This window comes from Styela clava, chromosome 2 (assembly GCF_964204865.1).
Source record: "Styela clava chromosome 2, kaStyClav1.hap1.2, whole genome shotgun sequence".
NCBI classification, from domain to species: domain Eukaryota; kingdom Metazoa; phylum Chordata; class Ascidiacea; order Stolidobranchia; family Styelidae; genus Styela; species Styela clava.
In genome coordinates this window covers 20,141,497-20,153,989 of record NC_135251.1, presented here as the reverse complement: position 1 = coordinate 20,153,989, position 12,493 = coordinate 20,141,497, and the positions used below count along the sequence as shown (strand labels likewise).

Below are 12,493 nucleotides of genomic sequence, written 5' to 3'. Positions count from 1 at the left end.
ACGGTGCAGCACAAGTATCTCTCCACGTATGAAGTCCACTTATGCTTATTTGGTACTACGCTATCTCAGGTATTCTGATTTCATTGAAACATACATGCATGCTACAAATAAGCTTGAATAGACAAAGACTTTCTATGTCGATTACATGGGCATGGTTTCTGAGTAGCCAATATTTATTTCAATAACAAAAAATTCTAAATTATTGCAATACTGTGACAAATACATAAAAAATTTCAAACAAAAATACATGCGTCGTTCTCAAATACTTGTCTGCTGTTGAGTCTTACATATTTTATTTCTCATCCTGACAAAAATTACCCTCTAATATCGTACTGAGTACCATTTGATGGCTGAACAAACAAATATCGTTTTTTATGTACATTGAGTAAAAACTGTTCGTTTCCATATAGAGAATATATATTGGAAATTAACCCTTTCCTTGCCTCTATCGAATTCAACATTTTGCTAGATGAATAATCAATCGTTCGGAAATATACGAAAATAATTCAACTATCGATATTTATTGTTCGTTGATTCACTTGTACCAAAATTTATCATTCATCAACCAATGAAAATTAAATATTACAATATTAAATTTTATTCGTTTAGTAATTTTAGCAATGACGTAACATAATGCAAATTTTTTTTAGTTGGTTTGGTGCAATTTACAGTTTTCACCACGAAATGCAACGAAATTGGACAATGCCCACAAAAGAATTCGACTAATTCCGAGAAAAACTCATCAATACTTGCGGTGGAAGCAATCATTTAATATCGTTTTTTCTATAATTCCTATTTATTTATCATTTTCATCATAAATTCATCAGGCCGGCCATAATTTGGAGTATGCTCTTTTCGATCATAGTCAAAATACACCAATTGACCAATTCCATTCTGTCCGAGATTTTCTTCAATTTCTTTCGGGAGATTCCCAAACCAACTCTTTAGTCCATTCAAATGTAAAGGTTTGAATAAATCTTCACTCACATATTCTTCTGATCTAGAATAGCATGCCCATTAAGTTATTCAATTCTTTACAACAATCAATTGTATAAACAATGAATTTGATTTATGACCAGTGCCGATTATACCTCTTCTAAGAAACCTGCTTAAGGGAAAAAAATTTAAAACAATTCAATAAAGGTATGACCTTTTCGATGCCTTTGTTCATGATAAAAAAAGTATTAATAAGATGACAGGGCGTACCTAAATTAAATTTTTTCAATGATGGCGATCAGAGGGTTTGTGCGAACTATCTGCGAACCCATTCTTTTTTAGACGTTCGGCGACTGCAGCAACTGAGCAACGTGCACCGAAGCTGAAGACCGACGTTATATTTGGCGTTTCGAAAGTCATGTATTAGATTTATTTAAATCGTGTCTTGTTAATTTAGCATAAGTAATCACATATATATATATCTTCTGATATAAGGGAACCCGTTGTTAGGTAATTCGATGCAAACGAGAACCCGTTCCACCACTGGCAATCCTATTAGACAGTGTGTATTGAATAAGGATTAACGTCGTAAAGGTATGAATTTAGATAAGATCTATTGTTGCATTGCGCTGGATTTACTAAATTCAATTCAAGGAAAATATTTACCGTACTCACCTCAACGCGAGATTGAAATGACTGTTTTAGCCAAAAAAAAACTAGTTTTAATTTATATTTTCAATTTTTTACCTTAATATTAAAGATTTGTTGATATGTCTTTCGTGATGTAAAACTTCGTCGCTCCATGGAATTCCAAGAAATTCGAATATTCGTTTTGTTTGCGCCACGGGTTTCAATATCAATTGTTCATATTTGACTAACAAACAATATTTTTTCCCTAAATCCGCACATTTGTCCAATATTATTAAATTATCCTCATCCCATTTTTGAAAATTCATCCTGCAAGTTAAGATGAGTTAAAATATTATCATAAAATCAAGAAAATAATAAAGAAAAAATAAATATAATATGTAATTATGCATGAACTTGTTCTACTTATTTAGTTTTGCCATACTTTCAAATACGCAAAACAAAGTGTTTCATATACGTCGTACCCTATGTTTTGCTTGCATTTGCTCATCCCAGGATTGCATTCCTTGAGTAAGCATTTTATTATTTATTTATATATATATTGTAGAGAACAACCAAGAAAATATTTTCATAAGTTTGCTTACATCGTAATGCTAACACCAGATTCTGACAAAACATAGGTATTTTGCATGATATTGACTTTGAAGTCAAATCATCGCGTGATATTAAGGATTCTACATTTAACAGTAATTGGAGCATATTCACCAATTCATTTGACAAGATGTGAAAGACAGTGCTTTTTGTTTTCTCTCCAGCCCTTTTGACCAAAATTAAAATCGCAGGTTTTCTACTTTTGTTTATTATTACTTATCGATTTTAATCGGTAAGTATGTTGATATTTATTTGTCTGTCTGTCTGTCTGTTAGATGTACGCGATATCTCACGACTTTTGATTTTAGATGATCTATGTCGTATAATTAGCGAGTTATTAATTAATTAGTGATGGGACACAAGGTGTCACTATGGAGTAAGAGCGCTGTTTTGGGGGATCGCCTAATTTTCGATCGATAAGTCTTCGGTCTCTGACCGATATTCTCGTTTTTTCTTTTGATGCGTATGTACATACCAATAACTTGTGACATTATTGACATTGTTTGGATCTTTCTGTGATAGTTCTGAATAAACGACCGCTCTTGGATCTCTGACCATGTGAATGAATTTAGCATTTTTGAACAATCTGTGGATATACCTAAACATAAAATATTTATGAATCAATAAATAGCTTGGTTGAAATGATTGAAACTTTTCTCTTGCCCGAAAAGAATATTAAAAGTTTTCCTAATGCATACAGACCATAATATTTTCTAGACCGCACACCAGTGATTCCCAACCTTTTATGGCTCGTGGCCCCCTTCCAAAGGCTTTTAACAAAAATGGGAGCAATGCACGCATTGCGTACATTCCAGTTAGGGCATCTAGGCCATCTGGATTTATTTGAGAAAGCCAACCCTAAAGGTAAATGGTGTCTCATTCACGTGTCTTAGAAATTTTAATGTATTTTTCGGCGTTCACTAGTTACAAGTTGACTAGGTTCGACCGTTATCTGCAGATCAGAGGGTCTGCCAACCAGCTACAAAGGTTGAAATTTCTGAAGCAAAAAGGTTTCATAATGTTATTTTGATTTGTTGATTTCAAAACCCATTATGATCAAATAATTCATACCATAAAATAAAAACATCCTGCAAAATAATCTCATCAGGTAATCAAACTAGGGAAACGGGGAATATTCTTATGAAAGAAAAATATGCAAACAAAATTGCATTAAATCAATTTTGCTTTTCCCAGTATTGTGGCCACCCTCTAACTTCTCCGCGTCTCCCTTGGGACCACGGGCCCCCCAGTTGCTCCTCACTTTACAGGCATAAAACTTATACGTACTCTGCGTAGGTTAAGATATACGTGTCCTTGTAGCAACATAGTTTAGAAGTCGGACAGTGACCGAGAATTACTTCCAACATGAATTGCGCAATTGCGTCATCTAGTGCCTCTGGGTAGACTCCAGCGTTCACCAAGAAGTGCTTCTGATTAAATCTGAAAATAACAAGTGATACAGGTAAATTTGTGATCAAATACGCAGACACATAGAGTAAATAACGACGCTCACTCTCTCCACTTTTCCAATCCGCCTAATATAGTTCTCATCAGCCATGTTTCGTATCCACAATAAATTTCTTGGTGAGAATCCAACATTGCTCTAATCAAACTTGTACCACTGTGCGTACTTCCTCCTATAAACACTAGGTCAATGTTTCTTCTGTTCTTTATCTAAAGAATCAATTGCTATATAAAGCTTTGTTAAAACAGCCTTCACAGCTAATTTCTAAGATCTATCTGTGTTCGAATAACAGATTTATTTAGATTGTTTGTGACAGTCTAAATTTATTTCATAGTTTCGACTTGGGGCCCAAATCTCGCTAAAATGCGAACCCATATGGAACTCATGATCGTTAAAACAAGGGTCCAATGTATATGGACACAAAGATTTGCGCATTGCATGCATTGCGTACGGGTCGGTAATGCCCAAGAACAACGAGTTTACTGATGATATTAAGAATAATTTAAATCGTTGTATATTTGTATTTTGCATTTTTTTTAATGTCATGTAGAGTGGGTAGTATAGATTGGTCACTTGTACAGATTCGAGGCAAATCTATAGATTCTACAATTTTGGATACAATCATATCGTCGTCTTGTAGTGTAGAAATATATATTCAATTAGCCTGTATATTACTGATCAAGTGATCACTTTAGATAGCTTACCATTTCGTTTATATCTAACGCAGGATTCTTTTTATCTATTGTTCGACACAAAAAATAAAAGAGCACAGAGGAACACACGCAAATACAGATTAAGAACAACGGTTTTGGGCCGCTTCTGAACATCCCCGGCTTTCCGTACATCAGAGAGGTGGTCTGGAATGGTGCAACATATTAATAATCAATATTAATTAGTTAATGTTGCCAAAGCTTTGAAAACATATTGTAATTATCGCATCATTGCTGATTGTGCGTATTGCGAATGAATACATTCGGCATAATTTATAAGGTTGTCGTAGTTTTCACTCTCTTTACCGTTGATATCTCGCATACATAGACTAGAAAAAAAAACGCCAAATATTTTAATACAGAGTTGAAGCCTCTTAGACTGACTAACCATTTAAATTCCGGTCACTATGTTTTTTATTATCTCGTTTTATATCTTACGATCAACTAATAACTGCCTAACTAACTGTTTTCAATATAGTTGTTTCGGCGCCCTAAATATTGATTTATACAATTAGACGTATAGAAATGGATGATGCACCACAAGTACCTCTCCACGTGAACAATTAGATAAGAATACCACTTATGCCTAATTGTTACTATGCTACCTAAGGTATTATGAGAGTTTATAGTGTAATTTCATTGAAAATTAATTTATAGAGTCCATTTGTGTCGTAATTCATAATCACATATATATATGAGGAATCAACATTATGTAGCTGCAACAAAAGGTAATCACGATCTCATTTAGGCCGATATATCAATAATTACTAGTCTGTTCGCGTGCCTGCTTTCCTCGGATGCACTTGTGGCTGTGTATGTGGATGGGGTCATTATCTTTTTTCAACCTAAAGTACTTAAAAATAAATTTGATTAACATATTCTACCGTTTTGCTTGTTACAGTTGGACAATTTCCGACGGGCTAAAAAAATACCCCACAAAAGTTAATTACCAAATGTAAATATTCCTGTCCAAGATAAAATTTTGAACATCCTACGAACTTTAGGAAGGCACAACTGCTCCAATTTCAATTGATTTTTTTCTAATGTATTTGAAAAGCTGGAGGAAAAAAATACCAAAATACTTATTCTCTTTATATTTGCTTTTGTTCTCAATAACTAATTAGCGATTGATAAATACATAATTTTACAGATTAAGAATAACGTTACAAGTTAACGTCTTTATAATGAGCTGTGCATTTGTTAATCGCGGCGCATTGTCGTAGGCTGATCTCATTGTGGTGAAGAATGTTAATACACTTGCACTCTGTCAGATCTTACATATTATTGGACACAAAGTGGACCTATGGATCGTTTTGTTATTATGTTGCTGTCGTGAAAAAAATCGCCTTTTTCTTTAGCTGCCGGACCAATTGCTTTAAAATATCTATCTAGTGATTAGAGATTCGCTAGAATGCTATTACTTTTATTCATTCCAACAATTTCTGTGGGCTCTAGAGCAGGGGTGTGCAACCTTTTTTTACAGGCGGGCCAAATACAAGTAACTAGGTGAAGCCGCGGGCCGCACCAAAAAACTCTACCTACGAAAGTCTCTGGATACGAAAAATTTGTAGTTTTTATTCGGTATTTCTCTATTCTTTCTTCTTACCATATGTACCGTACCTCACGGAATTTTCTACTTGCGAAGGGGTTTCCGTAATTGGAACGAAATGAATTTGTTCCAAGCCCCTTCATAAGTAGGAAATTCCGCAAGTACGGACGCTCTTCTCCTGAAAATGCATTGATCCGTTCCAAGTTCCCACAAAACTCGGACATAATATGTATTTGACTGGGCTAAGCGAAGACCGCGGAGAGTAGGAGGACGGCGGTCGGTGGATGTGAGAGGAAGCGTTGAAAGTTGAAATCTAAGAGAGATCGTAATGTGCGAAATTGAGCACACGCACATGAAAGTCACAATCAGAATTTATTCTTTTCATTCTGCAGTTTTATTTACTTATTTTTTATTACATTTTCTTTAGTTTTAACTGTTAGCGTATCATCGTCTTTTCAACTAAAACTGAGTGGGACTTATTTTACGTACACGCGGAAAACAAACGGGTCAATAGAATGGAACATATTTGATTGGTGTGTGGCAGGACAACTACTACGGACTTTAATTTTCTTGATTCAAAAAAACGCAAATGTAATTACGCGATCATCGTCATTATCAAATGAGTGAACCTGATTCCCAAATCCTCATCTGCCAATAAAAGAGAATTAAGACCGGAAATCTTCTTTAATTTTGCGAGTCGGCGCTGATTCAAATATATCCTGTCGGCTGTTATGATTTTATTTTTGAATATAAATTAATACCGTCAATTTAAACTTAACGATATTGTCAGCGACGACGCGATAAATACTAAATAATATTTAAATGCTATTTTATGCGCTCTAAATTGCAAGAAATAAAAAAAAAAACTTCGTCCTCATGTTCGGTGACTATCGAAATGAATGGATGAAAGCAATTAATTAGAACACAATTTGCTTTTAGATTAATTGCCGAGGACACACAAACTATCTCGACAAAATTGAAATATACGATAATAATTTAAAATATTTTTAATCTAAAACATCCTCGACGTGTAATAAGCACTTCAAATCGGCGCTAATTAAAATCCTTTCAAGCTTTCAAAATGTTTTAAATCAAAACGTTGACAGCGGCGCTAGGATATGTGCGCCATATTCGGTATTCTTACAAACACGAAAAACAATATTCGAAGTTCGCGATACTCGAATAATACATTCGAATCGGACATCTGTGCTTCAAGCACTGCATCAAATTAATCTAAAATGAACAAATGGGACTAAACGCGTTTTTTGTTTTCGGCCTTTCGTATGTAGAAAATCTTACGTAAGTAGATTTAATATTTTTACGATAAGAATTTTCGTAAGTTGGATTTTTCCTTTCCAGAGCCATTTGTAGGTTTCTATTGTAAATGCAAGCACGATTTTTTTGTTATCGATCTTACATCATTGTTCGAGGTCCTGCCAGAAATGTTGAGTTGTGTCACACCGACTTTCAACGAATTCAGTGAGAAAGAGACAAGCTTTTCATAACATTGTGTATTTTTCAACAAGATCTTGCAAGCTATTTCCACTGATATGACAGTGGCACTCGGGTATTGATATTTGGCAACACAATGAGATTGAAATTGCTCGCACGTTCCAGGTTAACGAAACTAAAAGTTTGTTTCGCGGTACACCAGACAAAAGCAAAATTCATCAAACTTCATTTTATTTACAAACTTAAAATGTTAAGCAGTTGATGACAATCGAATAAGATACGATTCTGAACTAAATTATTTAGTAAAAGGTTTCAAACATTTGAATCTCTCAGAGTAATGTTTATGAATGATATAAAAAGGTGATAGTATGGTCTTCAATAGCTAAATACGAATAATTTCGACTCGATGGTGATCTCGATCAACAAAATCAGTAACTTGGCGAAAGTTTTTCAGTGTTTTGCCGAATAGAATAAAATTTGCAACAAGCAAAACCATATGAAATAATATGACAGGTTGTTTGCAGAACTACGGTTGAAACTACATTAAATGTCAGAGACCATGGTAGAAATTAAATGTTATACTACATTGATATTGGGACAGAAATGTCTATTTTAAAGTATGCATGCCATCAATATATCTGATTGAACTTGAAATGGAAAAAATCTTTATTTTCTTGCAGAACGCTTTTCTGTTAAAATTGAGCATGATGGCTGTAGACTGTTCGCGACGAGTCCTACAAATAAATAATAAAAAAGATGTATAAAAATGACAGCGCTATATCAAGTTTTGTAAAAAAAAACTAGTTCCATGCACAAAATTAATAAAAGGAAGCTCTTATACGCGGCATTCAAAATTCAATCAACAATAATCTCAACAGAAAATTTACGTAACGCACTTCTTCGATTGTTTCAACATTATTCTCAAATGTATAATTTCAATATTCTCATACATAATCGTAAAAATATGACATAAAATGAACAGTTTTGTTTCTAAATTAAATTAATTTCATCTACCTCAGTTCACTTCTGGTGATACTTCAGATAAAAACTGATTTTTTTGGTTTGAGCTGTGGTTCATTGTTGCAGAAGGATGAATAGGAGATATTGGTGATTTTGAAGGATTTGTGCTACTGCCTTGCATACCATATAACTGGCATAACAGAGGTAACATTGCGGGATTCGGTGCACCATTCAAAGCTATAGAAAAACAGAAGTTATATTGAAATATAACATCAAAAACCCATGATTTGTTTTGGTTGAATCTAAAACTTTGTGATGACATCTGACTATTATTATTATAGCATTAAAATGGAGAACAAGACATGAATCATTTTCGGACATGCTTTAAAAATACATATCTATTGAAATACATATCAGGCAATCAACCAGAAAAAACAAAACCATTGTTTATTCTAAATTCAGGCAAATAGCACAGAATTATGTACAAATACACATTTACGTTACATTATCCATTCCCGAACACTGATGTACTGTTTACAATTATATATTCATGTAATATTTTAAATGGCATAAACAATATTGAACGAAAAATAACCAACCTTGGTATGAATATGGAAAAGCAGGAATCGCATTTGGTAGATTCGGAACACCTTGTTGTAGCAGCAAATGGGGATGTGGAAAAATGCGTTCCAACGCAGCGTAATTTCCCGTTTCTGCCAACAATTCTAAACCAACGGCTGTTTGACGTTTCCATTTTGTTCTGAACATAAAATTTAAAGAATAAGATATAGTAAAGGGATACTTTCGGATATTTTCAGCAGCTAAAAAACACTTCCCTTCTGTAGAAAGTAGGAAAGCTTGAGTCCGATACGTGTACATTAAATTTAGTAATTAAAATGAACACGGAAGCACCTGAAAGAACCTTTCATAAATAGCAAGGATATGTGGATGGACACTATAAATCCAATATTCAAACAAGCTTAATCAAGGTAATAAATATGCTAATTTATTCTCCTAACAAATTTTTAATTGGACATCGATCGACTGAAATTGAAGTAATCTGGAGCAGCGAGTCAGACGCGTTCTATTAATTCCATTAGCAGCGAAGCGAATAAGCATGTCATTTACCCCTAAAATTCATCTTGTGTGGACCTATATTAAATCATCTATGAAAAAGACAATCTTCCGCTAACCTACGCAGATAAGTAATATTCAACAATTTATTGATTCGAAGACAGGAACGAGTGATGATATTGACCAGCGAGACAGTTCAAGCATCCAATTAGAGCGCGTGATTTCTTTAAATGATATAATGGTCGCGTTTGGGGTTTTTAAAGACTTTATTATAATTATTGAACAAACCTCTGGGAATTACTAACAGGTGCGACTCGTGACAAATCATAATGAACATATTAGGGAGAAAATGAGGCGATAATAAAAAGTGGAAAGCTAGAATAACTCTTATGTGTAACAATTTGCCCACACGAAAACGGTATGTACATTAAAAATACACACCTTCTGTTTTGATACCATGTTTTTACTTGAGTGTCTGTTAGAGACAGCCGCTGTGCCAATTCCATCCTATCTTGCACCGAGAGATACCTTTAAAATATTTTCATTGTTAGACATCTATTTATATGGCGTAGTTTAGTTTTACTAAGAAAAGTTTCAGAAAAAATTACATCAGATAGTACATTAACTTAATAAATAAAATCATTTAACCAACGAGATCACTTAACAAAATTCCAGTTGTAATTTTTGTTGTCGCAGCATTGAAATAAGAAGGCGGATGGACTTTCGAAAAATGCCACTCAATAAATGCCTTGTATATTTACGGGTTCAAAACGGAATATTTATGAGGGAGAAAATTTATTGAAATATTCGTCGTCGCCGGATGGTTCACGCAGACATTTTCGACTGCAAATCTTTTTAACGAGTCAATGCGACTGGAACGTTAACTATTTGACTATTCCTACACCCAAACTGGTAACAGGACGAGAGGCAGTGGTTCGATATATATCGGCTTATCGGCTTTCCTCACGTCGGGGATAATGATGACAACCCCATAGAACCCCATTCAGAAGAAATTCACAACCTCGAATACAATATAGAATACAGCATCAGGAAAACGATCTTACTTGTGTCTCTCAAAACTCTTCTCCAACTGCGTAAGTTGATCATCGGTGAAAGCTGTTCTAGCTTTACGAGGCTTCTTAGTTTTCGACTGCGCTGATGAGTAGTAGGGTGCTCTGTTTCTTTCGTTGTGATAAGAGGATTTTCTTTCATCTTCAGAGCAACTTTCTCCTTTATTGTTGTTTTTCATGAAATAGTCATACATTTTTGAGTCACAATCTGAACTATTTTCTTCAGTAACTTGAGTTTTGCGAACAAATGGTTGAAACTTATTTCTCGCGGAATCTGAACAGAAGCAATATGCAATTAATGCATTAAGCAAGTTTTAAAACAACCGCGTACCGTTAAAACTAAAATTTAAAAAAATCCTGTTGTCTATATTTTTACCTTGTAAATCGTTTTCACATGGAGCGAATGCAGAGGCCCTTCTTTCAAGGGAAGCGTCTCCGCCAGGCATCAGTCCTTTATTTTTTCCAGAAATTAAAGCCGATAAATGCAACATTTCTGCAAGCTGATTGTTCGGTGATATTGGGGTTGGCTTCCATAAGTTGTTGTTTGAAGATGTATGAGATGAATAAATCCCTAATAAAAATGAGAACATATATATATATATATATAAATAAAAAATGCATCAAAATAAATACACTCTAGACTAGATGATTTAACAAAAAGAAGCATCTCTGGAAAGTTACAATTGGTTTGAGATAGATATGTTGAAATATATACATATAATATATTTATATAGCTTTAAATTCTAAAACTTTAGGACGTTCATATTTGTTGCCAGAAAGCTAACCTTTTGAGCTTCCAATGGTCTGAAATGGAGCTCGAAGATTCCCCGTAGTTAAGTTTCTCTGATAGACTTCTCGATATTCATCAATAGCTGAAAATGGATTTGGTTGGCTTGTTGGCGTTGAAGTAATTGGTGGTATTGGTGGCGATTTAATAGCAGAGCAACTAGCTGCAATACTTTCTGTTGCTCCGGATGTAGGATTTGATTCGTGACAAGATGTCTTGCTTGCGAACGAAAAACTCTTCGGAGTGTAGGTATTCTTGATATTTCGGTGTTCCCATAGCATCGGAGTTTCATGGTCTTTGCTGGCCGATGCCAATGCGCCGTACCTTGAGAGCAAAATGGCGGCGATTTGCTTGTCGTATGCATGTCTCGCCGCTTGCAAAGCCCATTCTCTTACCCTGTCTTCTCGGCTTTGGGTTAAAACGGAATCAACGGAATATTTTTGGCTTTGTGGTTTTTCGTTAAGAACATGAGCTTGCAATATACTTTCAATCGAAAATCCGTCAAATTTTTGCGCTTTTTGACGATTCGGAGACATTTCTTCTTCCACACTTTTTTCACAAGACGAGGAAGATTCTCTTTTCCGATTAATTTCGGTTTTATATTCACCTTTTATTTCTGCACTTTCTTGTGTGTCTTCTTTAGACTCATCAGATTTGATTGAGATATTGGTGATATTTTCACTATTGAGAGGCGAAGAACTTCCTATAATATCTGAGGTTTTATGGTCGCTTGGATGCATTCTTTTGCTATTTATGGAAAAAAAATTTGAACAAAATCTATTCACTAAAAATTGACAAAATAAATCATTAGGTTTAAGTACGCCGCGTAGCAATTTTATTTCATATTCCTCACTCACAATTTTATAGAACTGCCTTACACATTTTGAGCCGTAAATTGTCCGGGGTATTTACTCTTGTTTTTGTTTAGATTTAATAACCAGAAAATTACCGTAGTTTGTGAAAACAAAATTTGCTAAATTGTAAAAATGTTATGATAATTTTTCTAGAATTGTATAGTAATTCAAATTTGAGTTTTTTCCGATTGAATTCGTCTCAATATTTTGTACTGTATGACTAACAAATATGGTTGGTACAGATTGTACTAATAACCCAAAGCTTTGAAAATTAAATGTATTACATTGCTTCAGTGTTTTTACCTTGGTTTACAATTTGAACGTTACACTTATCATATTTTGTAAAATCATTTTGTTTCTAAAAATTAGAAGAATGGGGAGTCCGATAATATAATAT

At 34.2% G+C, this 12,493-nt stretch overlaps 2 protein-coding genes across 3 annotated transcripts; both read right to left on the bottom strand.

The window, feature by feature from the left end:
- Positions 1-250: 250 nt before the first annotated feature.
- LOC120335891 (protein-tyrosine sulfotransferase A-like) lies at positions 251-4,836 on the bottom strand. 2 transcript variants are annotated; one of them, XM_039403513.2, is made up of 7 exons: positions 4,739-4,836; positions 4,345-4,497; positions 3,698-3,849; positions 3,463-3,615; positions 2,651-2,773; positions 1,684-1,893; positions 251-1,000 (listed from the first exon to the last, which is right to left on the bottom strand). In XM_039403513.2, exons 1-7 carry the CDS (start codon positions 4,739-4,741, stop codon positions 793-795), a joined length of 1,002 nt encoding a protein of 333 aa, XP_039259447.2. In that variant the 5' UTR covers positions 4,742-4,836; the 3' UTR covers positions 251-792. The 2 variants fall into 2 exon arrangements, with proteins under 2 accessions (XP_039259447.2, XP_039259446.2); XM_039403512.2 differs by having other exon boundaries at positions 256-1,000; positions 3,689-3,849.
- Positions 4,837-7,515: 2,679 nt separating this feature from the next.
- On the bottom strand, positions 7,516-12,154 carry LOC120335867 (uncharacterized). The gene is made up of 7 exons (XM_039403487.2): positions 11,241-12,154; positions 10,832-11,026; positions 10,450-10,729; positions 9,827-9,913; positions 8,911-9,071; positions 8,366-8,548; positions 7,516-8,085 (listed from the first exon to the last, which is right to left on the bottom strand). Exons 1-6 carry the CDS (start codon positions 11,980-11,982, stop codon positions 8,367-8,369), a joined length of 1,647 nt encoding a protein of 548 aa, XP_039259421.2. The 5' UTR covers positions 11,983-12,154; the 3' UTR covers positions 7,516-8,085; position 8,366.
- Between the last annotated feature and the right edge of the window lie 339 nt (positions 12,155-12,493).